This window comes from Schistocerca piceifrons, chromosome 5 (assembly GCF_021461385.2).
Source record: "Schistocerca piceifrons isolate TAMUIC-IGC-003096 chromosome 5, iqSchPice1.1, whole genome shotgun sequence".
NCBI lineage: Eukaryota > Metazoa > Arthropoda > Insecta > Orthoptera > Acrididae > Schistocerca > Schistocerca piceifrons.
Genome location: NC_060142.1, coordinates 539,325,814 through 539,352,803, shown reverse-complemented (window position 1 = coordinate 539,352,803; position 26,990 = coordinate 539,325,814). Strand labels below are relative to the sequence as shown.

The 26,990-nt window shown below is 43.4% G+C and overlaps 1 protein-coding gene across 6 annotated transcripts in view; it reads left to right on the top strand.

Annotated features, from left to right (window-relative positions):
• LOC124799274 (membralin) overlaps nt 1–26,990 on the top strand; it is a 520,037-nt gene that overhangs the window by 201,204 nt on the left and 291,843 nt on the right. For all 6 annotated transcript variants that reach the window (XM_047262841.1, XM_047262842.1, XM_047262843.1 and 3 more), the window contains one exon: nt 16,771–16,828. In XM_047262841.1, the coding sequence (XP_047118797.1) occupies nt 16,771–16,828 (58 nt within the window). The remainder of the gene's footprint in view (nt 1–16,770; nt 16,829–26,990) is intronic.

Here is a 26,990-nt window from a genome sequence, read left to right as displayed (position 1 = left end):
GTATACCACTTCATTTGGAACTATCCGCCATTGCCCAGCTTTTTGATATTTCTTATTTATGCATGTTCTAGCAATTCTTCTCTCTACTTTTAAAATTTTGTCAATTCTGTTTTTCTGGGTGACTTTAAAAAGAGTTTCACTTCCGTATGTAACCTCTGGTTGAACCACCGTCTTGTAATGTTTTAATTTTGTTTTAATTGATAGACATTTTTTATTGTACGTAGACCATGTTAGTTTTTGAGCTTTTATCATTTTATTAGTTCTTGCTCGCCATGCAGGTTTCTCGTCCAATTTATGTGTTATAATTTCACCCAGGTATTTAAATTGTTTCACTATTTTAATTTCCCTATTGTTCACTGTGATGTGATCTATTACAAGTGGATCCGTTACCATTATTTCAGTCTTTTCAAATGATATCTGGAGTCCTAATTTTTGTGCTATATTTTGTAAGCTTGTTATTTGTTTCGTGGCTTCCTGAATATTATTAGCTAGTAATGCTAGGTCATCAGCAAATCCCAAGCAATTTAGGTTTATGTTATCTTTCTTAGTTCCAATTTTAATATTCATAGGATTTTCCTTGTACCATTCTCTCATTACATATTCAAGAGCACAATTGAATAGCAATGGTGATAAACAATCTCCCTGTCTCAACCCTGTTTTAATCGTAAATGGTTCAGATATTTCTCCTCTAAATTTTACTTTGGATTTGGTGTTTGTTAAGGTTAACTGTATCATTTTTATTAATTTAGGATGAAGTCCAAAATTCCTTAATATTTTCATCATTGAAGATCTATGGATGCAATCATACGCCTTTTTGAAACCTACAAAGGTTATGACTAGTTGTTTTTGCCTTCTTTTGTAGACATCCATAACTAACTTCAAGGTGATTATCTGTTCTGGGCAGCTTCTCCAGGATCTAAATCCTCCTTGATGTTCTCCCAGTTCCAGTTCTAGTTGATCTTTACAGCGGTTGTATAGTATTCTTGACATGATCTTATACGTGCAGTCCAAAAGGGAAATTCCTCTATAGTTGTCTGGATTTGATTTTTCTCCTTTCTTATGTAATGGATGTATTATAGCAGTAGTCCAATTTTCTGGTAATTTCTCTTCATTCCAGATTTTTACTATGCATTGGTGTAATGCTATCTTTACTGGTTCTGCTGCATATTTCCAAAGTTCCGCAAACGTTTGATCTTCTCGACTTGCTTTGTAGTTTTTGAGTTCTTTCAAAGCTCTGTAGACCTCATTAATTGTAGGTGGATTTATATTTTCTGCTGGTGTTTTAATTGGGGTTTCTGTGTTTATCTGAAGAAGTTCTGGGGGATCTTCACAATTTAGTAACTTGTTAAATGTTTCTGCTAGAATTTTTGTATTTTTACTATTGCTATGGGCTAGGTTATTATCTTTATCTTTTAACATTAATGTTGGAGGATCATATCTTTTTAATTGTCTGCCAAATATTTTGTAATAGTCTCTTGAGTTTGTTTTTTCATTATTTGTTTCTATCATTAGAAGTATATCTTTTTGGTACTGACGTTTAACTCTCCTTATTATTTTTTGTGTTGTCTTCCTTTGTTTTGTGAGTTCCAAATATGATTTTTCTGTTTTTTCATTTTGATGCCTTAACCAGGCTTGGTGTTGATCCAACACTGCTTCATCACATTCATCGTTCCACCACTGGTGTTTTTTCCTTGGATTTATAGGGGCAACTTGTTCAGCTATTTGTTTCAATTTGGGAATTATTTCTTCCAGATCATCTGTTATTTTTATATCCCTGGTTTGTGCTTCATAATCCTCATTTTGTATCAGTTTATGAGGGTCATAGGTTCTCTTCTTCTTCTGGTGGGATTTTTTCTTTGCTAATGGGGTTAATTTAATTTTAATTTTTATCATGTAATGATCTGATCCGGTATCTGTCCCTCTCAGTACTTTCACATTGTAAATTTCCTTGTGGTAATTCTTATCCATGCAGGCATGGTCCAGTTGCCATTCTCCTTTTTTCCAGTCTGGATGTTTCCAAGTTTTTAGTTTACTTGGTCTTCTCTTAAAATACGTCGACTTTGAGATCATGTCATGGTTTCTGCAAAATTCCACTAGTCTTATGCCATTTTTGTTTGTTCTTCTTTGTGCTGTCCATTTCCCTATTATGTCTCTATATCTCTTTTCCCTTCCTAACTGGGCATTCAAGTTTCCAATTAAAATTTTGATGTGATTTTTATTAATGTTATTCGTCGTTTGATCTAAGAGCTCCCAAAATTTTTCTACCTCTTCTCTGTGTTCTTTTTTATTATTTTTATCATTTGTCAGGGCATGGGCATTTATTATTGTGTACATTTTATTTGCAGCTTTTAGAGTTAATGTTGAGAGCCTGGGAGATTGGCTTCTACAACAATACTTTTGCTCTCTTTGTCATTTCATCACTCCATAACAAGGACTTAAGTCAGCCAATTATTCTTTTTCATTGCCCAATTTTATTTAATTTTGTGTGTGCTTCTTCCATTTGTTGTAAAAATGCTGCCCTAGTATTTTAAGATACAGACAATACTAAAGTTTCAGAATCCTCAGTCACCTTCACCCATTACCACATACTTCATCTTTTTGTGTTTTTCAGGCAGCATTTTAAGTATTCTCTACGCAGTTTCCTGGACTTGTAAGTGCAGTTGTCTTTGTCTCCCTCTATCAGGACCTTTTCATTGGCAGATAGTTAAGTGCACAGTTTTTTTTCCAATTTTGCAAAACTTCTTCTAAGTGTACTTTAAATAAAATCAGCCCTAATGAGCACCCGGATGGGGCCTCCCGGCCAACGATGCTATACGCTCATTTCATTGTTCATTGCGAGGTGTAATGCAGAAAACATTACATGGGATCTTTTCACAAACACGATAAATAAGTGAACAATGGTAACTGGACACACACTCTTCTGTTGTTCGTCTTTTCACATAAGCAATCTCAGCCCCCTTCTTGCATTCAACAGTTGTAAATAATGCAGCAAATGAAAGAGCAATTCAGTTCTGCTCGTAAACCCGTGCGCATTCCTGTGTCTTCCGTTAGAAAGCGCTAGTAGCAAATATGGCGACTGAATCTGTTGTCACAGAGCATCGTCCGTTCAGCATTAATTTCCATTGTAATCCTCCAAGTGATGATGCGTAGGTGGAATCATCAGTTGAAGATACGAGCTTTGCTTGCAAAGGAAAGAATACGGGACGAACAAGAGTGAAGAATGTGTTGAACGAGTGAGTGCGTTTTCACACGTTCTGATGGCTAGTCGTGAATTAAGCAATTCCAGTGACTGTGTGGAGATGTTGAAGAAGACACCTACAACTACGCTTCATTGTCTGCAGTTGTTGCAAGCTCTTAAGCCCGCAGACAAAGGTTTGCAAACGAAATGTTGCTTCATGACGACAAAGATTTTCAGAATCGTTTCGTCTTCAGTGATGAATTGACATTTCAGCGAAGTGGGAATATGAACAGACATGAGCGTTTGGGGGTCAGCAAATGCCTACGAGATGGCACAGTTGCAACGAGACTCCCCTAAATTGAATGTTTTTCCTGTGCCATATGCCGGCGGAAAGCTTATGGACCATTCTTTCTCTCGAAGTAACTGTAACTGACGTTTCTTATGTTGATACGCTAGAAATGTGGCTCTTTTCTTAATAGGAAGAAGCTGAACGACATAACTTTATTTGGCAGCAAAATGGTGCACCTCCTATATGGCATAACTGATCTGCCTGATTAGAGAAACCGAGGCAGTTGTTAATTACTCCAGGCACACTGATCACAGTTTGGGAAGAGCTCGCCTATCAACTCGATGTGTGCTGTGTGACGAATGGTGCTCACACTGAACACTTGTGAGAAAAACTGTTAGGGTTGCTTTTTCATTTGATGTATTACTTACAATTGTTAAGTTGAAAACCAAGATATTCATTTTGAAAAGCCCCGGTGTAACAAGTGTCTGGAATTAAATTTTTGGCCATATGACATTCTGTTGTCATAATATAGCACTTTACATCTCTCAGTATTGCTGAGCTGACGGGAACTGCAACTACGTTGTGCCAGAGGCATTGTCAAACAGGCTGCCGTCGACGTCATAGCAGAGCTGCGCCGCAGGTGTGTAGCTGGCAGCGGCCGCTCGGGAAGCAGTGGGCGCGGCGGTCGGGCAGGGAGTCGTGTTGTGCACAATTACGTCCCCGGGGAACCCCCGGCTGCGGCCATGCGAGCCTGACGGATTGCCGGCCCCGCGCATGGCGTCGCGTCGCGTCGCGCCGGCGCCGGCGCCACAGTCAATAGGCGCCTGATGACGTTGGTTCCGACCCCGGCGCCGGCTCCGACTGACGTGTGATTACCGTCCGCAGACTCCTATAATCACAATTTTGATACATTGTGCCGGCGGCGTGAGCGGTACAGTAGTTGATACGGCGCCTGCCGCAGTCGGTGTACAGTGTCTGCCTTCCCCTTCCCCCCTCCCCCTCTTTCCCTTTCCTCCCTCTGCTCCAACCCAGCGCAGCCGGGGTTAATTAGGCCATCAGCTGCGCAGTGCCCGCCCCGCATACGAGCAAGATGAATACGCCGCTGATGCCGAGCCTTCGTTCTCCACCTCGCTCCCCTCCACCCCCCCCCCCCCATCCGCCCTCTTCCTCGCTCCCATACTTAGGCCACTCACAGTGCTCCATCGCCCTCCCCTGCTCGCTTTTCCACCCTACCCCTCTCGCTCTTACCCTGTACAACCGCCACACCTCCTCCGACGTGTGCACGTTTACGGCGTCTGTTTATTTTTGGCAACGTCATAAAGGCAGTCTGGGAGAGTGGGAGCCGGAGCCGTGTAATCTAGCTTGCACCACTCATACCCTATCCACTCGCGCTCTAGATCGGCACTCCCCCACCCCGCAGCGGCCGATAGACGCGTTGATGAATTTGGCAGTAAATGTTTGATTTCACAAGCGTTGCCGCGCAACCCAGCGATTCAGTATGTTGACCGGAGGGATAGGCTTTCGTGCTCGATCGATCCTAACACATAAAGAGTTAGCTTAGGTGTTTTTTTTTTTTTTTTTTTTTTTTTTTCATTTTTAGGCAAGGCCTGTCCGTGAAGTTCATGAACATCAATGAAATGTACAAATCGTTGAACTGCCCGTATCTGTTCCGTTGCACTTGCCACTACACGGTTCGGAAGATTACGTCCCATCATCAGGTGTATTTATGTCCATTAATAGGGCGCGAAAGTATTGTAATGTGCGACTTTTGAGTAACCTGCGTACTGCCAGAGCGAGCTCAAAGTTATGTAGATGTTTTTACCACATAGTGTTAGTGCTCACAGTTTGCGGCACTCTTATTTAAATCAAATGCTGCACATTAAACTACCCAAAGCTGCCGTATTAGAAGCTAATACCTAAAGCGTATGCCCTTTGTACTAAAATAGTTTCGTCTGCTGCCAAAGAACGCAAGTTACATAACACTTGTACGTACAGCAATCCCACTCCACCTGATGATAAAGGTATACTCCTCTGAAACGCACAGGGGAAAGTGTAATGTGATAAATGTGACTGGTTACGATAATTTGTACTTTCAGTAGAAATAGGTAGCTTGTGGTTACCAGGAAGTCACTTCTGTGCCAACGGCGGGATCTTAGTTCATTTAAAATTTTCTAGCGTTTGGGATTAAACATTAGCTAGATTTTCATATTCTGTTCTGTAACACAAGAATCGAAATGCTAGTGTTGAATATGGATTTCGGACTAAAAATCAGGTTTCTGAAGTCATACGTATGAAAAGACTATGCAAGAAACGGGGAGTGAATACAGCGATTAACTGAATTCGACACAATAACTGATATTGGAAGTGTAGGAGTAGTAGACGAAGGATGTAGTTTGTCGTATAATCATATCAGAATGGGGATGAGTGAAGGAGCAAAGGAGAGGACATTCACGTAGTTTTCGTGGACGTCCCACGAAGGTAGCTTTACTTGTGATTTTCCGCACACTTCTGAATAGACTTATCATGATGATGTCATGGAATAGGTCTTAGACGTGTTCCACCAAGTGAAATCTCTGTCTCCCCACTTAGTTTCTCTAAGGTTTCTAGATCATTAAGTTCTATGCAAATCTGTAATTTTTCATACATCTCAATGTAGCAAACATTTTCTCTATAATTCATTATGTCATTAAATGCAGTTGTATGGAGTTGTCTTCTGATATCTTCATTTGTGCCAGCCGTGTCGTATTATACCTAGAACTCTCCTTACGAATCCCATCTCGAATGTGTATCTTGTTTCTTCTTTTTCTTTGTCGTCTTGGTCTCACTGGCGTATTGCAGTGCCTGCTTGATTACTGTTTTGCAGAATTTCATAATTGTTTCAGTGCTTACTTTTTTTTAAAATTTCTGGTGATACGCCACGTACTTGATATCTCCAAAATTTGTTTTTACGTCTCAGATTTAGAAAATAGGAGACTTCACAAACTGAAGTTAATAAAATGCGGGTACGAATTTTGATCGAACTGGTTCCTCGCCAGGGAATGCCATTGCGTTTGTTTTCGCTCTAGAAACAGTGAGGTCTTAATCTTGTGCAATAACGGAGAATTTCTGCGCTACGTCTGGAGCCTTTATTTCATTTTGCGTAGGAGGGTCTGACGATGGTGCCCAGAGTTAGCGATTAAAATATCGAAATAAAATTTTATAAAAATAAGAAATAATGGAAAAACTGGAGGCTACAGAGTTAGTCAACAGACACATAAAATTGTCAAGCTTACTCAATGGTTCTTGGGATCTCGCCATTCTGTCTGTATCGGAAGAATCGTTTGGCCTTCGATTTGATTTCAAAGCATGTCTAATCAGGTTTTTCGAATAATAATTTGTCATATATTAATACAATGACAGAAAAAAGTCACAACATCAAGAAGGAGCTGCGCTACATAAACGAAAGTCGGTAATCGTGTTTGTGCATCTGAAGGATGATGTCTGTTCAGATTTAACGCCAGTCGCACAAGAGTGGCGCTAGTAGTGCCACTATGAGGATGCAAATCAGGTTTGCTTTAAATACACGTTGTGACGGTCGTGAACGTTAGTTATGTTGGGCATGGTGAGTTGACGTTTGTCAAGAATTCCTCTAAAGCGACAAAGACACGGTTATCAACACTCCGCTGAGTTTGAACGAGGTCTTGTATTAGACCTACGAGAAGCTGGATGTTCCTTCTGCGATATTACAGAATGACTTGGCCAAGAATGTAGCCACTGTACATGATTGCTGGCAGCTATGGTCACCAGAATGTACAGTCGAAAGAATACCAGGCTCCCAGCTCCGGATCTATGATATTTCGGAAATGGGGTAAGAACTTCATAGTGGCGCCCTCCACCCCCCTCTGGCGTTTGAGACAGGACGTCAAAATTAAAAAAAAAAAAAATTCAAAAATATGTTCATTTTGTAGCGCACACTTTCCTGAATAGTTTGCTATATGAAACATACATGTTCGAGGAAACTTAAGTTACTTGGCCTTGAGTGTACCCAAATTGCAGTGCCACGCATCTTCTCACAGCATTTTTCCATCGCATGTCACTGTATTTCGCTCTGTGGAATTCAAACGTGGATATTTTGTAATGGAAACCATCAAACCTACATTCAGTACAGTGGAAATTAAAATGTCCTGTGGGGCCTCTCCTTCTCCCAGTCGGCCGGTTTCACACCCTCCCCCCCCCCTTTAAAAAAACTCACAGTAAATAATGGGTGGAATTATTTGTGACCGGGAGAATAAGAACTCTTCAGGAAATTTGTTGCCTATTTGCCAATAACTCTTCCTTTTGTGTGGCAAAAAATTAAATATAGGAAACAAAACCTGTAAAGACAAGAGACAAGTTATATTAAGTTTTCGTACAATGCTTTTTCCGCGTTATTCCGAGACTAGAACTTAAGCTGCTATTAACAAGGGACAGTACAACAAGTGTAGCGATCTGGCAAAAATTTTCCGTCAAAATTTTGTTTTCTTGGATACACCGAGAAGATAATGTAATGTTTCGCACATGTTATTCCTGCTAGTCGTTTATTTCCACTCTGGTAGTCTGAATCTATGGATTTCGCTAATGATTATTACAACGCCGATCATTCGCACACTCGATCAACCACATAAACCAACACCGATTGGCATTCACTTGTTCGGGTTGATTCGGCTGCGGGAAATTTGTTTATTTCTAGATGCAACGTGGATTTCCGTGGCAGAGACATCACCTACACTATGCACGCATCAGATATCATCTTATGATTCGCTCAAAATGGCTCAGATGGCTCTGAGCACTATGGGACTTAACATCTGTGGTCATCAGTCCCCTAGAACTTAGAACTACTTAAACCTAACTAACCTAACATCCATGCCCGAGGCAGGATTCGAACCTGCGACCGTAGCGGTCATGCGGTTCCAAACTGAAGCGCCTAGAACCGCACGGCCACATCGGCCAGCTATGATTCGCTCAGAAGTCAACTTAGAACGTGTTCAAAAGTGTTCAAAAACCAACAGAGATGCGGTTGAAAATACACTCCTGGAAATGGAAAAAAGAACACATTGACACCGGTGTGTCAGACCCACCATACTTGCTCCGGACACTGCGAGAGGGCTGTACAAGCAATGATCACACGCACGGCACAGCGGACACACCAGGAACCGCGGTGTTGGCCGTCGAATGGCGCTAGCTGCGCAGCATTTGTGCACCGCCGCCGTCAGTTTCAGCCAGTTTGCCGTTGCATACGGAGCTCCATCGCAGTCTTTAACACTGGTAGCATGCCGCGACAGCGTGGACGTGAACCGTATGTGCAGTTGATGGACTTTGAGCGAGGGCGTATAGTGGGCATGCGGGAGGCCGGGTGGACGTACCGCCGAATTGCTCGACACGTGGGGCGTGAGGTCTCCACAGTACATCGATGTTGTCGCCAGTGGTCGGCGGAAGGTGCACGTGCCCGTCGACCTGGGACCGGACCGCAGCGACGCACGGATGCACGCCAAGACCGTAGGATCCTACGCAGTGCCGTAGGGGACCGCACCGCCACTTCCCAGCAAATTAGGGACACTGTTGCTCCTGGGGTATCGGCGAGGACCATTCGCAACCGTCTCCATGAAGCTGGGCTACGGTCCCGCACACCGTTAGGCCGTCTTCCGCTCACGCCCCAACATCGTGCAGCCCGCCCCCAGTGGTGTCGCGACAGGCGTGAATGGAGGGACGAATGGAGACGTGTCGTCTTCAGCGATGAGAGTCGCTTCTGCCTTGGTGCCAATGATGGTCGTATGCGTGTTTGGCGCCGTGCAGGTGAACGCCACAATCAGGACTGCATACGACCGAGGCACACAGGGCCAACACCCGGCATCATGGTGTGGGGAGCGATCTCCTACACTGGCCGTAAACCACTGGTGATCGTCGAGGGGACACTGAATAGTGCACGGTACATCCAAACCGTCATCGAACCCATCGTTCTACCATTCCTAGACCGGCAAGGGAACTTGCTGTTCCAACAGGACAATGCACGTCCGCATGTATCCCGTGCCACCCAACGTGCTCTAGAAGGTGTAAGTCAACTACCCTGGCCAGCAAGATCTCCGGATCTGTCCCCCATTGAGCATGTTTGGGACTGGATGAAGCGTCGTCTCACGCGGTCTGCACGTCCAGCACGAACGCTGGTCCAACTGAGGAGCCAGGTGGAAATGGCATGGTAAGCCGTTCCACAGGACTACATCCAGCATCTCTACGATCGTCTCCATGGGAGAATAGCAGCCTGCATTGCTGCGAAATGTGGATATACACTGTACTAGTGCCGACATTGTGCATGCTCTGTTGCCTGTGTCTACGTGCCTGTGGTTCTGTCAGTGTGATCATGTGATGTATCTGACCCCAGGAATGTGTCAATAAAGTTTCCCCTTCCTGGGACAATGAATTCACTGTGTTCTTATTTCAATTTCCAGGAGTGTAATATGAGTAGTCGATTGATCAATGCTGGATGCTAGGCGCTTTGTTAAACAATGTTTTTTTCCTTCAAGAATATGAATTTGGCGCCCCCCCCTCAAATTGCCTCCCGGGTCAGATACCTCTGTTTGCCCCCGCCCCCTTCCCCTCCCCTCCCCTCCGCCTCCCTAGACCCGGCGGGCTCCTGACGCCCACGTGGCGCCACCGAGAGGGAAGACTGTTGTGTTCGGTGTATGGCTCCGGCACGTCATAATGCATCTGCAGTACCAATTTCAGCACCAGCTGACACCATAATGAGACAACGAACTGTTACAAAACCGTTTCTTTAAGGACAGCTCCGACCCAGACGCCCCGTAGCGTGCATTCCACTGACCCTAAGTAAGTGGTGTCAAACGAAGGCTCATTGAAGGGCAGGGCTGAGGTCTTTTGTGTTTCCTTATGAAAGCTGACTCTGCCTCAATGGCAGTGATGGCCGTGTGTTGGTTAGAATCAGGTTGGTCGAGGGCCCGCAACCAACCTGTTCACGTGCTGGACCCCTGGACCTACACCTAGTTATGGTCTGGGGCGCGATTTCTTATGACAGCAGGAGCACTGTCGTGGTTATCCCACGCACCCTGGTTGCAAATTCGTACGTCAGTCTGGTGATTCGACCTGTTGTGCTGCCACTCATAAACAGCATTCCAGGGGGTGCTTTCCAACAGGATAACGCTCGTCCCTAAACCGCTGTTGTAACCCTGCATGCTCAACAATGTCTTGACGTGTTGCCTTGACCTACTCAGTGCCCAGATCTGCCTCCAGTCGAGCACATATGAGACATCGTCGGACGACAACTCTAGCTTCAGCCTCAAAGAACTTTAACTGCACTTATACTGACAAAGTGCAACAGGCATGGAACTCCATCCCACGAACTCGCACCCGGTGCCTGTACAGCACAATGCATGCACGTTTGAATGCATGCGTTCAGCACTCTGGCGGTTACACCGGTTATTAATGCACCAGGATTTCACATTTACAACGGCTTATCTCGTGCTGACATTAACCTCTGACCCGGCAGTGCTAACCACTTACATATGTTACCTAGACAAATGTACTCCGTAAATTTTATTACTCTACATTATTTTCTGATGTTGCGATTTTTTTCGATGAGCTTATTCTTTATGCTTATGGTGTCATTGTTGATTTTTGTACCAAATTTAATATGGACTCTTGGGTAGCTGTAGTACCTTTTTGCTCTCATTGAATTGAAAGATTATTTATTTGCTTTTCACTTGTATTGATTTCCCCACAGCTACTTTCTTGAAATTCGCATGATAAGCTAGCAGAGTTTTCGCCTCTAATGGCTCTCGGTTGTTAACTTGATACCTCACCCATACAAACGTCTTATACACTGCTGGCCACCGTAAATGCAACACCCTGAAGGAAGCATCCGAATCAAGTGAAATTTACACCATGGGTTTGCAGCGATGAGATATGCAACTGATTAGAATTTCAGCGCAGACGCACATCACGCGCGCCTGTGGCGCCACCTCATAGCGCCATTTAAGGCTTGGCGATTTCGACGAGTGTACGTTCGGCACGTGTGTTTACCTTGTGGTTGTTTCACAAGACGATCAGTTATGCCTCGTAGACAACAGCGAACATCGTTTGATCAAGTATTCGAGTTCGACAGAGGAAGGATAGTGGCTTACCGTGATTGTGGATTATCATACAGAGAAATCGCTAGTCGTGTTGGACGAAACCAAACAACTGTAATGCGGATATGTGACCGTTGGATGCAGGAGGGTACGACGGACCGACGTGGTCGATCGCATTCACCTCGGTGCACCACTGCACGTGCTGATAGGCAAATTGTGCGCATGGCAGTGACGGATCGCTCAGTGACATCCCGAACCATAGCACAGCACATTGCGTCTGTAACGCATCATCCAGTGTCTGCGCATACCATTCGACGCCGTTTACAGCAGAATGGTCTGTCTGCAAGACGTCCATTGCTTCGTCTACCACTGACGCAGAACCACAGACGTCTCCGTCGCCAATGGTGTGATGACAGACGGATGTGGACGGCAGAATGGAATGACGTTGTCTTTACTGACGAGGCACGCTTCTGTCTGCAACACCACGATGGTCGGATTCGAGTGTGGAGACACCGTGGAGAGAGGATGCTGGACAGCTGCATTATGCACCGCCACACTGGTCTTGCACCGGGTATTATGGTATGGGGCGGTATTGGTGATTACTCTCGCACGCCTCTAGTACGCATTGCCGGTACTTTAAATAGCCGGCGCTACATATCCGAGGTGCTGGAGCCAGTTGTCCTTCCTTACCTTCAGGGCTCGGCCACGCATTGTCCAAAGGTTCTTTGTCAATAACCAGATTGAATTGCTTCCCTGGCCGGCTCGCTCTCCGGATCTTTCGCCGATAGAAAACATGTGGTCCATGGTTGCTCAACGAGTGACCCAGATTACATCCCCAGCTGCCACACCAGATGATCTTTGGCAACGTGTGGAAGCTGCTTGGGCTGCTGTACCCCAGGAACACATCCAACGTCTCTTTGACTCAATGCCGAGACGTGTGGCAGCGGTGATCTCCAACGATGGTGGCTACTCTGGCTACTGATTCTGGCAGGAACCACGTGTCACAGATGTCTGTAAACGTAATCATTTGATACTTGGTCAACATGTTATCTACAAAATAAATTTTGTTGTGCTACCTCTTGTCTCTCTTGGTGTTGCATTTACGGTGGCCAGCAGTGTAATTTTCGTGTGTCAACTTTGAAAGAAATCTCTTCCTCTGAATTAATATATCAGATGTACAAAGTTGTTGAGGTTTTCGTGTTCACTTCTTGCCGTATTGCCTGTTGGCTTCCGTCTCGGGCTCTTCGGCGAATTTTTGTTTAACAGCTTTCCTAACGTTTCACAGTGCCGAGTGGCTGGCATTGTCAAAGGTCAACCCTCCATTGCTGATGGCAGGCTGGAGATTATAATGTACCTGTCTAGCCAGCGTCTGAGGGCTTTTACCTGACGTAATCAACGCTGTATTTCTCTCCATGCTACCTGCGGTAGCGTCCGCGTGAACAGACGTATAGAAAATATTGTATATGTGAAATAACTTTTGGATTGAAATTATTAAATAAATGAATGAAATATCATTTGATCTTCTGACTTTGTGTTTCCGTGTAAAAGAACGATCATTAGTCCTTCATATCAATTCTTACTAAACAGATGCTGAATTAAGTTACTACTTTCACTGATGATGTATGATTCTCTTTATACACGTGGCTGTGCCGACATAAATATTAGTCAACGTTAATTTTTTAAATGTCTATCTCCCACAGCGTTGTTATATGCGGACCGTCACAATCATAAGTACATAGGATATCTTTCTTCAACGTAGGAAATTAAAAATAATGTTAAGTGTATTCGTTTCACATCTAACTACCAAATGAATTACAAAATGTCTTTTTCACGTTGTTTTTTTAATGACTTCTTTCCGTTGGTGCTGTAGTGATAAAATTTTTATATAAATGCCTGTCTTCCTGACCTGACAGACAATGAAATAGGCGTGTAATATCAAGGCAGGACAATGGCTGAAAGCGTGTCATTCGCTCGGAAGCCTGCGCCAAAAGGAAGGTGAAGACAGAGGACGAACAATCTGAACATCGAGTAAAACCATACGAGGAACGAAATCCTAGGAGCGACCAGCTAAAAAGTGTCTTCTCTCCTCTACAGTTCAAAGATGTTTTTCTGGACGGTAATAAAATCAGTATCCCATAAAAATAATTAATGGTACTGTTCTGATTTTATACTGCAACGGAAGTTTGCTGCAACACGGGAATATAGGATCCATTTACTTCGAGGCTTCCTTTTTTGTTGTTGAAACTATGTTCATGTTTGTGAAATTTTATGACTTCCTTGAACAAGCGGGCGTGGTAGCTCTTCTCGACAGCGAAGTTCATGTGGTTCTTCTTACACAGCGAGTGCTCCGCCACGCCCGATTTCTCCAGCTGTCCCAACATGCAGTATCGTTTGTTCGGTAAACTTGGTGTCGATGGATCGTCCAGTCATTTCAAAATAGACTTTTCCACGTATACATGGTAGACGGTATATTTTCGACGTTGCGAGTGGGTCTCTTTTGTCCTTTGCTAGTGTGACACCTCCTTTGATCTTCTTAATCGTTTTCTAAACAGTCTTTAGGCCGTATTTGCGAAGCATACAGCCGATTCTACCCATCACCCTGGGGTTGTATGTCGTTAGACTGTACCCGACATGTCACTTTGCCGAGTGTTAGATTTCGTGACACTTCTTATGCACCGGATTGAGTGCCCCTTGCTCCTCAGAACGCATTCCAGGTGTTGCATATCGTACCAGAGATATAGCGGCTCACATATTCGTCTTGCACGAGTTACAAGCGCATTAATCATTCTTATTTTTTTGCTCGAGTGATGATTTGAAAGTTTGTGCAAGTATCGGTCTGTGTGTGCGGTTGTCAGTAGATGCTATCGCTCAGGTTTTCCACCATTCCTGGTAACCAACGCAACTAGGAAGGATAGCTGTTAGTTCTTTTGCACCTCCGCAGTGAGTTTTTATGTTGGAGCGGCAGCTGTTCATATGTCGTTAGAAGGAACCGAGATGAAACTTCTTGACAGATTAAAACTGTGCGCCGGACCGAGACTCGAACTCGGGACCTTTGCCTTTCGCGGGCAAGTGCTCTACCAACTGAACTACCCTAGCACAACTCACGTCCGTCCTCACAGCTTTAATTCCGCCAGTACCTCGTCTCGTACCTTCCAAACTTCACAGAAGCTCTTCTTCGAACCTTGCAGAACTAGTACTCCTGGAAGAAAGGATACTGCGGAGACATATACTTAAATGGATATGTCTGCCGCCTAGAGTGAAATTAGAATTATATTAACACTTCCAGTTGCTGATGGGCGTTGATACATATCAACTGGGACAGGTGAAAATGTGTGCCCCGACCGTGACTCGAACCCGGGATCTCCTGCTTACATGGCAGACGCTCTATCCATCTGAGCTACGGAGGGCACAGAGGATAGCGCGACTGCCGGGACTATCTCGCGCACGCCTCCCGCGAGACCCACATTCTTATCTTGTATGTCCACACACTACATTCGTAGTGTCCCACCCCCAGCACACTCATTACTCGTGGAAGACATTCTTCCCAAGTCCCGTAAGAGTTCGGGGAATGTGTGTGCATCCGCACAGAAGGAGGTCATGGCCGGTATTGCCAGAACTATATACTTATATGGATATGTCTCCGCAATATCCTTTCTTCCAGGAGTGCCAGTTCTGCAAGTTTCGCAGGAGACATTCTGTGAAGCTTGGAAGGTAGGAGAGGAGGTACTGGCGAAATTAAAGATTCGAGGACGGGGCGTGAGTCGTGCTTGGTTAGCTCAGATGATAGAGCACTTGCCTGCGAAAGGCAAAGGTCCCGAGTTCGAATCTTCGTCCGGTACACAGTTCTAATCTGCCAGGAAGTTTCATATCACTGCACGCTCCGCTGCAGAGTGAAAATTTCATTGTGGAAGCACCGTGTTTGATTGTGGTAACCATATTGGACTGTATATTGGGTAATAAATTATGGGGATAAGGTTTCTAAATAAACACACTTATCTGTCTCCAAACAACTGGATAACAGCCGGCCATTTATACGTAAGGCAATTGCCCTCCATGGGAAGGGGTAAAGAGAGCTATAAATCATCATCGTCCCTCATGACGCAAGTGTAGATAGGGTGAAAACTGTGTCTGAATTGGCTCAGTCACATTATTGACGATTCTGTAGTTTCATGTTTTTCATATATACAATTCGTTACCAGAGGGAGAAAGCTATAGAGAAAATCCTGCAACAAACTGAGTTATTCATGCTGCACCTTTGGATTTGTAGCCCGGCACTTTACTTTTTCTTGTTGTTATTTTATGGCCACGATAGTTGCCTTTTTTGTCCATCCTTTAGCTCATCATGAAACCTCTTCTGGTACTCTTTACCATTATATTAAATACAAATTTTATGTTTGTTTTCTACATGCTGAATTCCAGTGAAGGTCGAAATTGGCTCCCCTTCAAAAATTTGAATTGAAAATGTTCTTCCTGAGGTAACAAAAATTTCTGAGACTGATACAGCAAAAAATTTTCTTGCGCTGTCTTCGTACAGTATATGTTGAGCAAACTAAAGTGACTTATTCTCATTAGCCAGATTTCCGTTGTATGCGTAAAACTAATAAAAGTAAAGTTGGACCAGCATGAATGCTAAAAAAAGGAAAAAATACTCTGAATGGTAAACTTCCCCACAAGTAGTTACGTGAAATGTAATTTGGTGAACATATATGAAGTTATATTGTGGGTAATATCAAATGTAGAGAAAAGAAGCGCTTCTTGTAGCTTAACGTGAATCTCGTCTGGAGCTACAAGTGTTTCCCTCGAGGTTAAACTATTGTAGAGTAGGATGCTTGGCAGTAAGTATATCATTCTACATATGTCAGGGCTTACGCGATAGGCGTCATGTGCAAAGGTGGGCATAATAATGAGATGCGATAGTGAGTCTATAAATCTCGTTTTCATTCATAGAGCTATCACTTTTAGTGATATTACTACTTTTTTGCATCTGACGGACAAATATTTTCAAATGCGGGAAGTACGCGCCCATTAACTGTATCCAGAATCTGAATTGGGAGCAGACGATAGGAAGTAGCTGTTGGAAAAAGCCTTTGCAGTTTGTTGGACTGGTAAACGACGGCAATGCTTGTGTGAAACGTTTTCTAATTTGTATTTGTAAACATAGAAATTGCACGTTCTGTATCGAACTAACGCTACTGTTTCGTTTTCAGACTGTGTCCATTTCCATGCTGCTGCGGTACTCCCACCACCAGATATTTGTTTTCATAGGTGAGTACAGAACTACATTTGATTTTATACTTCAGCAGTAGTTTGTTTGATTATGACATACATATTTTAAAATAAAATAAAACCTTGCTATGTATCTCCGTGCTTTCAAAGAGAAAAATAGTTGGTTAAAGGAAAGCTAAAATCAGTGACGACTCATGTTTTACTGGGGTACATCTTCTTTTTTTTGTTCCCGGGGTGCTTGTATGTTTAGGCCCATCTCCGTCCATTATCTTGATCAAAATATCAGTGTATCGGGCATTCGTAAATTAGTTCATCGGCTTTTTTCAATTACTGCTTGATCATAGGTCTACGTTCTCCTCATCTTTCTACAGTTACTGCAACATCTGCATATTGCACTTTAATTAAGTGCAGGTTATTTAAACTGATCGATGAAACCCTATTATTTTGGTCAAAGTTGTTCGAACCCAGTTACTAAGTTAGGTGTACATTTCTTTTTACTTCATTGTATCTAATGCATGTCAATTATGTGTAAAAACTTAACATGGTGTCAGGAAGAAGCACAACGCGATCCGCCATTACTTACTGCACACCGTTTATTAATAGCCTTTATCACAAATACACTATGTGAGCAAAAGTATCAGGACACCCCCAAAAACATACGGTTTTCATACTAGGTGCATTGTGCTGCCACCTAGTGCCAGGTACTCCATATCAGCGACTTCAGTAGTCAATAGACATCGTGAGAGAGCAGAATGGGGTGCTTCGCGGAACTCACGGACATCGAACGTAGTCAGGTGATGGGTGTCACTTTTGCCATACGTCTGTACGCGAGATTTCAACATTCCTAACCATCCCCAGGTCCACTGTTTCCGATGTGATAGTGAAGTGGAAACGTACAGCACAAAACATACAGGCCGACCTCGTCTGTTGACTGACGGAGAGCGTCGACAGTTGAAGAGGGTCGTAATGTGTAATAGGTTGACGTCTATCCAGACCGTCACACAGGAATTCCAAACTGCATCAGGATACACAGCAAGTGCTATGACAGCTAGGCGAGAGGTGAGAAACTTGGATTTCATGGTCGAGCTGCTGCTCATAAACCACACATCACGCCGGTAAATGCCAAACGACGCCTCGCTTGGTGTAAGGAGAGTAAACATTGGACGATTGAACAGTGAAAAACTTTTTGTGGAGTGACGAATCACGGTACACAATGTGGCGGTCCGATGGCAGGGTGCGGGTATGGCGAATGCCTGGTGAATATCAGCTGCCAGCATGTGTAATATGGTGTGGTCATGATTTTCATGGAGGGAGCTTGCACCCTTGTTGTTTTGCGTGGCACTGTCACAGCAAAGGCCTACATTGATGTTTTAAGCACATTCTTGCTTTCCACTGTTGAAGAGCAATTGGAGGTGGCGATTGCATCTTTTAACACGATCGACCACCTGTTCGTAATGCACGGCCTTCGTCGGTGTGGTTACACGACGATAACATCCCTGAAATGGACTGGCCTGCACAGAGTCCTAACCTGAATCCTACAGAACACCTTTGGGATGTTTTGGAACGCCGACTTCGTGCCAGGCCTCACCGACCGACAAAGACACCTCTCCTCAGTGCAGAACTCCGTGAAGAAAATAGCTGCCATTCCTCAGGAAACCTTCCAGCACCTTATTGAACGTATTCCTGCGAGAGTGGAAGCTGTCATCAAGCCTAAGGGTTAACCAGCACCATATTGAATTCCAGCGTTACCGTTGGAGGGCGCCACGAACTTGTAAGTAATTTTCAGCCAGGTGTCCGGAAACTTTTGATCACATAGTGTATACAGTCAGTGACCGGTAGCCAAACTGATTCTTAACTGCTGGCTTGCGTTCAAAGTTCATATTTTTGAATATTGAATCTCCGTGGCATACTAACACTGTGCTGGGACTTGAACCTGGGAACTTTGCCTTCACGAACAATTGCTCTGCTGACTGAGCTGCCCAGGCAAGACGATTACTTATGTACATACCGCTATCAGAGAATCATCTAATGCAGTCTGTGAAACAACACAAACAGGAGACTTGCATAATGTGAGTGTCCTGACTGACTGGAGACTGTTTTCGTAATGGGACTAGAGCTTGGACCGTATGAGATGGATTCAGTGACACTGTTCACTGAAAGTGCTGTTACATGTAGGGAAGTATCGTCGTTGGATGGTCGTAAAGAACTGCATGAAGACTTGGACAAAATTTCCACTTGGTATAATGAATGACAGTTCTCATTAAATGTGAATAAATGTAAGCTAAAGCCTATAAAATCTGGTTTACAGCGGAGCGAAGAAAGCGAACAAGCAGCTGCGAAGGAGAAATTCTCTACGGTGTAACTGACAGGCGAGCACCAGCGAACAGCGATTGGTCGTGTTCAGTTCTCATTCGCTGGTGCTCTCTCGTGTTCTGCTGGTTGTCGGTCTTTCATCAAACCTTCTAAGGAAGTTTGCACTCTTCCCGATTCAGCGCTAACAGCACGGAGAGCATTCGTATTATGCTTTGCGCACGAACTGTTTCTTCTGGTTTCTTCTGTTGATACGAGATGCATGAGGGCTGGAGTGGGCTGAACAAAATGTAATCGTGCTGATACGAGATTCACTCGTCGATATCGTCGGTGCTTAAGGGTCCAAGAGATCCACAAAGCAAGTACAGAAGTAAGAGAAATCTGATTGGAAGAAAATTGTTGAGACACTCAAAGGCGTAACTGGGGACATGAGAAAGGCGATAAATACCGTAAGATGGGAACGGAACTCAAGCTTTACATTTCGTTTTATTAAAAAGGAACGTCACAACAAATTTCCGTGAAAGTAAACGACAACGATTCCGTACCTATCACGCCAATTAAAACTGGAAATTAGTAAGCGATCTGATCATTTGCGTTGTTTGCATTAATGCTGGCAGGTGATAACTGTCATTTTAGAGGTTTCTAGTGTAACAACTAAGTAGATAAAAATAGTTTTCCAGCTATCACACTCTTTTTTCCCCCTAGCAAAGTATACAGCGTATTTTTCAAGTAGTCTGTGTGACAGATTGTATGTATATTTCACATTTCGTTTATCAGACTTTATTCAAGTTACCTCCGTTGTACATAGCTCAGTAAAATCGTTGAAGTGCTTCGTATACGTCATAGTAGAGGTTTTGACATATTGCAGCTGTTGAAATGCAGAACAGTTGCAAACCTAAATGTCTGACGTTGCTAATAATCAGAGTGTAAATGTTAGCCCTTTTTCAGGTTATGTCGGTAAGTAGCGTTTCCCTTTCAAATTTCCTCCTCGATTGTGATGTATAGCGATCGAAACGCGTGAACTGAAATATGTACGTAATGATAAGAAAAGCTGGAACTGCAGTTCAGTGTTGAGGGCACTGCTTCCACACATTTCACGCTTGCGTGTACAAATTCAGACACACACATTCTCCTTTCCCTACGACGTTCCGCTTCCTTAATCAAAATCAGCGCGCTCGCCATGAAAGTAAACCTATCTGAATGTCAGAGTTTGGCATCGTTGTTATAACTAGTGTTGCTATCGAGTGACGTGCTAAGCTTGACCTCTCGTGTTCTCTTTCGTTCCCTCCAGTGCAAACGGGTAAAACCGAATGATCGTGAACTCTGGCGAATTGTTTTCGAATACTCGTTCGCTTCTGTCAATAACTACGATGCAAGCGAAACTAAAGAACGAGAAAGAACGGTATCGAATCTGATTCCACGATTGGTGCAGAACGTCTTGAAGACGTCAGACAGTATAAACTGCAGCGGTTGTATAGGGCTTCGTAGTTGTATAGGGCTTCGTAGTAGGTACGGTACACTTTAATGTGTTATAGCGTCCGAACTAATTAAGATATTCACACTATGTTTGTCGTATGTGAAACACTATCTCTCAAAGTCTTGATGCCATTCAATCAATTTCGACATGTGCCTGTTTGGTGGCACGGACAACATCCAGTCTGTGTTCAAGCGCTGTGTCCTTGACATACTCCAATAGAAAGAAGTCCATCGGTGTAAAGGCAGGAGATATAGGTGGTCAGGGAAGTGGGCCACCCGTGTCAATCCAGCGATCTGGAAACACCCGGTCTAGAACATGTCGCACGGTCTGAGCTCAATGTCGCGGTGCACTGTCTGGTTGGGAAACGGCTGTTTCTTGGCGGTCAGCCAGGAGCGGTAACGCAGACAACTCCTGCATATGAAGGTAATTGTTAGAATTAAATGTTATTTTTCCTTGTGAAAAAGGGCGTCACAAAGGGATCAACCATCAAGCACCACCATACATTCACATAGGTTATTCAGAAAAATTTCCATCCTTCTCTGGACGGTGAAGAACGTCCACAGCGAACTGCTTACGTTGTGGCTTGTCGTCTAGCTTCAATGCCTACAACAGTTGCAGTCTGTACAGACATGCGTGCCCGTAAGAACGTTGCATCGTACTTCTTAACAACACAGGCACTTAATATCGTACTTATCCACCGATACCAGGCAGCAACTTTCAATTACAATCCCCCATCTGTACGGGAATTACATAACTTTTACGGGTGCAGATTGTGGCGCATGGAGGACAACATACGTAAGTTTGTGTATGGCCGTCAGTCGTGCACGGATAGCCAAAAAGACTAGGGCGACCGCTCGCCTAATGGGCGAAACGCAGGTTCAAGCCCCGGTCACGAGGCACCCCCGCCATCCCACCCCCACACAAACACGAACACACAAACTCACTGTTCAATATAAATAAAAATCGCTGCAATTGTAGTTTCTCCTCCCAATCTCAACTCCGACTACCAGTGTTGCTCTGTCGACCTACTGAAGTACCTGGCAATCTGCATGGCTTTCATGTATTTTGTCGGCGATCTTGAACGGCGAATATCTTTGGAACTGTTCACAGAGTATTTAAAGATGTGACCTCCTACCTCATTGGTGGAAAATGAGATGACAATTCGAAGAAGACATTAGGTCAGGGGAATAAATTTCAAGATCAGCAATTTCGTAGTAACCCATTTATTTAATTCAAGTTTCCACGTCACAGGTTGCAGTATGTGCAAGAAGAAAAGTGAAATAGTGATACTTTAAAAACCTTTGTAGTCGCCTCGATTTTGAATGCAGGCATGCGGACCTGCATGCATCTCGTCGTATGGGTGCCGATGTAATTTTTAGGGTTCTGTACCTCAATCGGTAAAAACGAAACCTTTATGAATCAGTTTGTTGTCTGTCTGTCCGATTGTTAAAAACCCTTTTTGTCAGGAACAGGTAGACGCATAAAGTTGAAATTTATGCCACCTAGTAAGGTGTACTTTCCCTTTGTGGTGTAAAGAAATGTAAGCTTCTAAGTCAAAGCAGTGAAAAAAATACAGTCATTTATGTCACATATGTTGATACAAAGTCACTCACCAAAACCAGCAGGGTACTTCTCTTTGTCCTAGAAATATGAAATGGGGCAAGAAGCAAGTACAAGTAAATAAAAAATATGGAAATAGTTTATCTATAATTATATCACACAGAAATATTTGTATTGTCGTTTGTTATTAGATTTCAGGCTTAAAATTAAAACTTTCTCGCAAGTCTTGGGGTTCCCGGGATCGCCAACAACAGGGAAATGTCGCCGAGATTCTCGATTCCCGGGATTAATCAATTGTCTGTACACATAGTTAAGTTTGAACTGAATCGTCAGAGCTTGAGTCGCAACTGGCTAGTCCTTTTGTGTATGTGTGTGTGTGTGTGTGTGTGTGTGTGTGTGTGTGTGTGTGTGTGTGTGTGTGGGGGGGGGGGGGGGGGGCGGCGGCGTTACTCGCCTGTTACATTTGGGGAGTCAAATCAGCAAAGATTAATGTTGGTACTGGGTGACGTTGGGTATGCCGTCCGGCACGTGCTCAGTGGGACAAAGGTCTGGTGACGTCTCAGGCCAAGGCAATTTGTCGACACTAAGGAAACACCACCTTGCGAGCACATCCGGTTCAGTCGCCTGTCTGATGAAAAAATTTGCTGCCAAGATGCTTGGAACAGTGACGAGAGAACTCCTGCTGGCATAGGAAATCCCTTCCCAGACCATAGTTTTTTGATATATGTGGGTCCAGTGTTTCTTCGTTGCAGACAGCCTGATTCCAAACGCTCATTTGGCTTCCTTCTTACCATCATACGATCATAAATGGTATCAAGACAAAAACTATTCTCATCTGATCTCCGTTCTAGTTTGACAAAACTGAAGTCCAGAGAAAGAAACATTAAGTGATTTTAAATGTAGTTTAATATAGTTTTCCAGGGGTTTCACCACCAGATCCAGGACCGACCGAGCTGTCGCAATGGTTAGCACGCTGGACTCGCATTCTGGACGACGACAGTTCAAAATCACGTCCGGTTATCCAGCTTAAGGTTTTCTGTTATTTCCCTAAATCGCTTCAGGTAAATGCCAGGATGGTTCCTTTGAAAGGGCACGGCCGACTTCCTTCCCCATCCTTTCCCAATCCGGTGGAACCGATGACCTCGCTGTTTAGTTCCCTCCTCCCACATCGACCAACGAAGCAACCAGATCCTGGAAAAGTGTGGGATGTTGACAGATTTCGATGCAGTGGATGCCTTCAACTGGGATAACTGCCCTTTATTACAGGAATTGGAGTCTCACCAGAGGCACAAAGTCACCCCATTCTTTTCTTTTTTACCACATTACGGCACTTGAATACTCTCACCTTCATCAACAATCTGCCTCCATGCATATGTTTTCTGAAGTTCTCCTCTACCCTCTGATGTCTTTCTCCACAACGTTATCCGACACATTGTCCGTCCGCCTGTATTTTGATCGTCCTATCCTTCCGTTGGAATAGAGTTTTCCTTTCATTTTTCTCTTTGACGTTCCCTCACCAGCCACACGCCTCCATATGTATTTGGACAGTAAAACAACTTATGATGGCGGAAGTATAGAGGGAATAAAGTAGAGAAAAGCAATGGCAAGAAAAGTGTTTCTGAAGAAGGGAAATTTGCTACCATCGAAAATAAATTTAAGTGTTAGGTCTTCTTTTCTGAGGGAACTTGTCTGGAGTGTAGCCTTGTGTGAAAGTGAAACATGGACGATAAGCAGTTAAGACAAGTAGCGTTTCAAATATGGTCTACAGACGAATGCTGAAGGCCAGATCGCGTAACTAAAGAGGAGGTACTGAAAGGAAATGGGGACAAAAGGAATTTGTATCCTAGGGAGAGCACGAGGCGATTACATGCAGGTTCCAATAGACATGCATTGCAGTAGTTATTCGGAGATGGTGAGACTTGTAAAGGATATAGTAGCATGGAGAGCTGCGTCCAACCAGTTTTCGGACTGAAGGTGACGAAATTAACATCGAAATTCCAAGCAGATGAATCGTCTTCGCCCCTTTTGGTGCAGGATCACATACATACACCGCTGCTTTGACTCTTCGTTTCATTTCTTGCTAAATGGTGAAGAATCACGTCCAACCCACAGCGAGCAATCGAAACTCCGAATCAGACGAATTTTTTAAAACTGTACGAACACACACAGGAATCCGTTTTCGCTTATGCGTTTCGTCAGCATTCAACAAATTCAGCACTCTTACACGAATCTTTTTCACAGTGAATGTTTCAAGTAAAACGTACTGTACTCTTTCTTGTGACTTAACTGTGGCGATAGTTATTCCATAGAGCTGCATTCTCGTATTGTCCAACAACATTATGTGCATTCTGTCACGATGATCTCATTTGTGTCTGCGGTTTTACGGCGTCTTTCACACGGGTAATCTTCAAGAGAAATATGGTCACGTTGTTATCAGCTACTGTTTAAAACTAAGGAAGAAAAAACTCCTTATGAACCTTCGCCAACTTCGGATCAATTTCCGTTATCGATAAACCGTCCAACACAAAGAATTTTACGTCGGCTCTGTATTTCAATATAAGCATTTCTAAGAAAAAAGCACCGATATCTTAAAACGCAGTGTAGCGAAACTATTTGAAAGTGAAGTTGAAACTTCATTTGCGCTTGTGCGTCACATACATCAACCGTTTTAAAACGTTTCATTGGCGTCATCGCATCTCTGTACCAGGGAGAGACTTTTCCACCTTGCCCTCGTGCACTAGTTTGTGAGAACTACAGGAGGATCCTTTCCCATGTTCTCAGTTTCTATATTTCAAACCTGTTGAAATCTCGAAGATCAATTCTTTGCCGGTAATTTTTCTTCGTGTTTGTGTCGTTATATTTCATTTCTCTATGTTTTGTTTGACCTTTCTCCCTGTCTCTTGACCTATGCAAACAAGTGTATGGCGTCGCACAACGTTTTTGTTAATTTTCTGTTGGTTATCGGAACATAACGATCCGATACTACGAATTTAATTTCACAGCAATAAAGCAGTTGTTCGACGACGGAAACAAGCAAAAAGAAATTCTTCTCCACTGCGACAGTTGTTATAAAGCAGTCAGACCAGAACGGCATTCATTACCGACAAGAGGCCCCTCCGAAGGGTCTCCCATTTAACCCAGCTACGTTTCTGTTTTACGGCCCCTGCGAGACAGTGTAACTCTAATTCACAGAGACAAAATATAATGCCCAGGAAGCTGTTTACACTGAAGTATAAGAAAAAAGATAAAAACAGAATAGAGGACTAATACAGATCGCGGAGGGAGGCAGCGCAGGAGTACGTACGTGCGACAAACAAAGAAATGGGAAGAGAACAGCGTTCCGGAAAACCCGTATTTCATACGACCTATTACTGAATCGTTATACCAAGAATTGTTAAATGTCTTTTATTAAAGAGAAATAATATTTTTTAAACAAAAGATTGGCGCTAAAACTAGCACTGCCTCTCAAGTTTTTCTTAGTTCGTTTGGCTGTCCTGTCGAAACAATAGCAGTACAACATATACTGCTATAAACTATAAAGAATATTATCAGCATTGAATCGAAAGGAAAATTACCTTCAGTATGTGTAACTCCAAGTGCTATTTTGCAGACTGGAGTTAAGACTTCTAGTTAAGGCAAATTTTCCCTCTGAATGATGTGAAAGAATCCTCCTTTCCAATTGAAAACTTAACATCATAATCCAACTGAATCAAGCCTTGCTTTGGCGAGTAGTGTAGCTTAAAATCGCGAAACAATCATAAATGGTATCTGCACGTCCGGCCAAGCAAAAATGCGAGTGAAACGCAAGGAGTAACATTCAGGAAGAAATAGGTTGATGCTTTGAATTAAAGACCCAACGAAAACGCTACAGATGCACGAGTGCAAAGGAGTGAAGAATAACGCACTGCCATAAATTAGAGGTATTCAAACTAGGCAAAAGTATAAAAAAATATATCACACCAGATCACTGCTCCCTTCTATGACCTTCGACTCTTATAACTGCCGTCTGGTTTCTGTACAAGTTGTAAATAACCTTTTGCTCCCTGTACTTTACTACTTCTACCTTCAGGAATTAAGAGAATGTATTCCAGTCAACATTGTGAAAAGTTTTCTACAAATGCTGCAAACGTACGTTTGCTTTTCCTTAACCTATCTTCTAAGATAAGTTGTAAAGTCCATATTGCCTCTCGTGATCCTACATTTCTCCAGAATCCAAACTGATCTTGCCCCAAGGTCGGCTTCTACGAGTTTTTCCATTCCTCTATAGATAAATCGTATTGATATTTTACAACCATGACGTAGTAAACTGTTCGATGATATTCACACTTCTCAACACCTGTTTTCTTTGGAATTGGAATTAATACATTCTTTTTGAAGTTTGTGGGTATTTCGTCTGTCTCATTTCTCAAGCATACGAGATGGAGTAGTTTTGTTATACCTGGTTTTCCCTTTTCCCATCGTTATCAGTATGTCTGAGGGAATCTCGTCTACTCCAGGGGTCTTGTTTCGGCGTAGACCTTTCAGAGCTCTGTCAATTCTTCTCGCAGTATCACATCTCCGATGTCATGTTCATCTGCGTCCTTCTCTATTTCTGTAATATCGCATTCATGTTTATCTCCTTTCTGCGGACATCTAAATACGACTTCAACCATTCAGCTTCCCCTTTTTTTGCGTAGTGCTGGTTTTCCAACGGAGCGCTTGATATTCATACTGCTGCTTGTCTTTTCTCCAAAGGCCTCTTTAATTTTCTATCGGCGGTATCTTTTTCCTAGTTCTGTTTGCTTCTATATTCATATATTTGTCCTCTAGCCACTTCTGCTTAGCCATTTTGCACTTCCTGTCGGTCTCAATTTT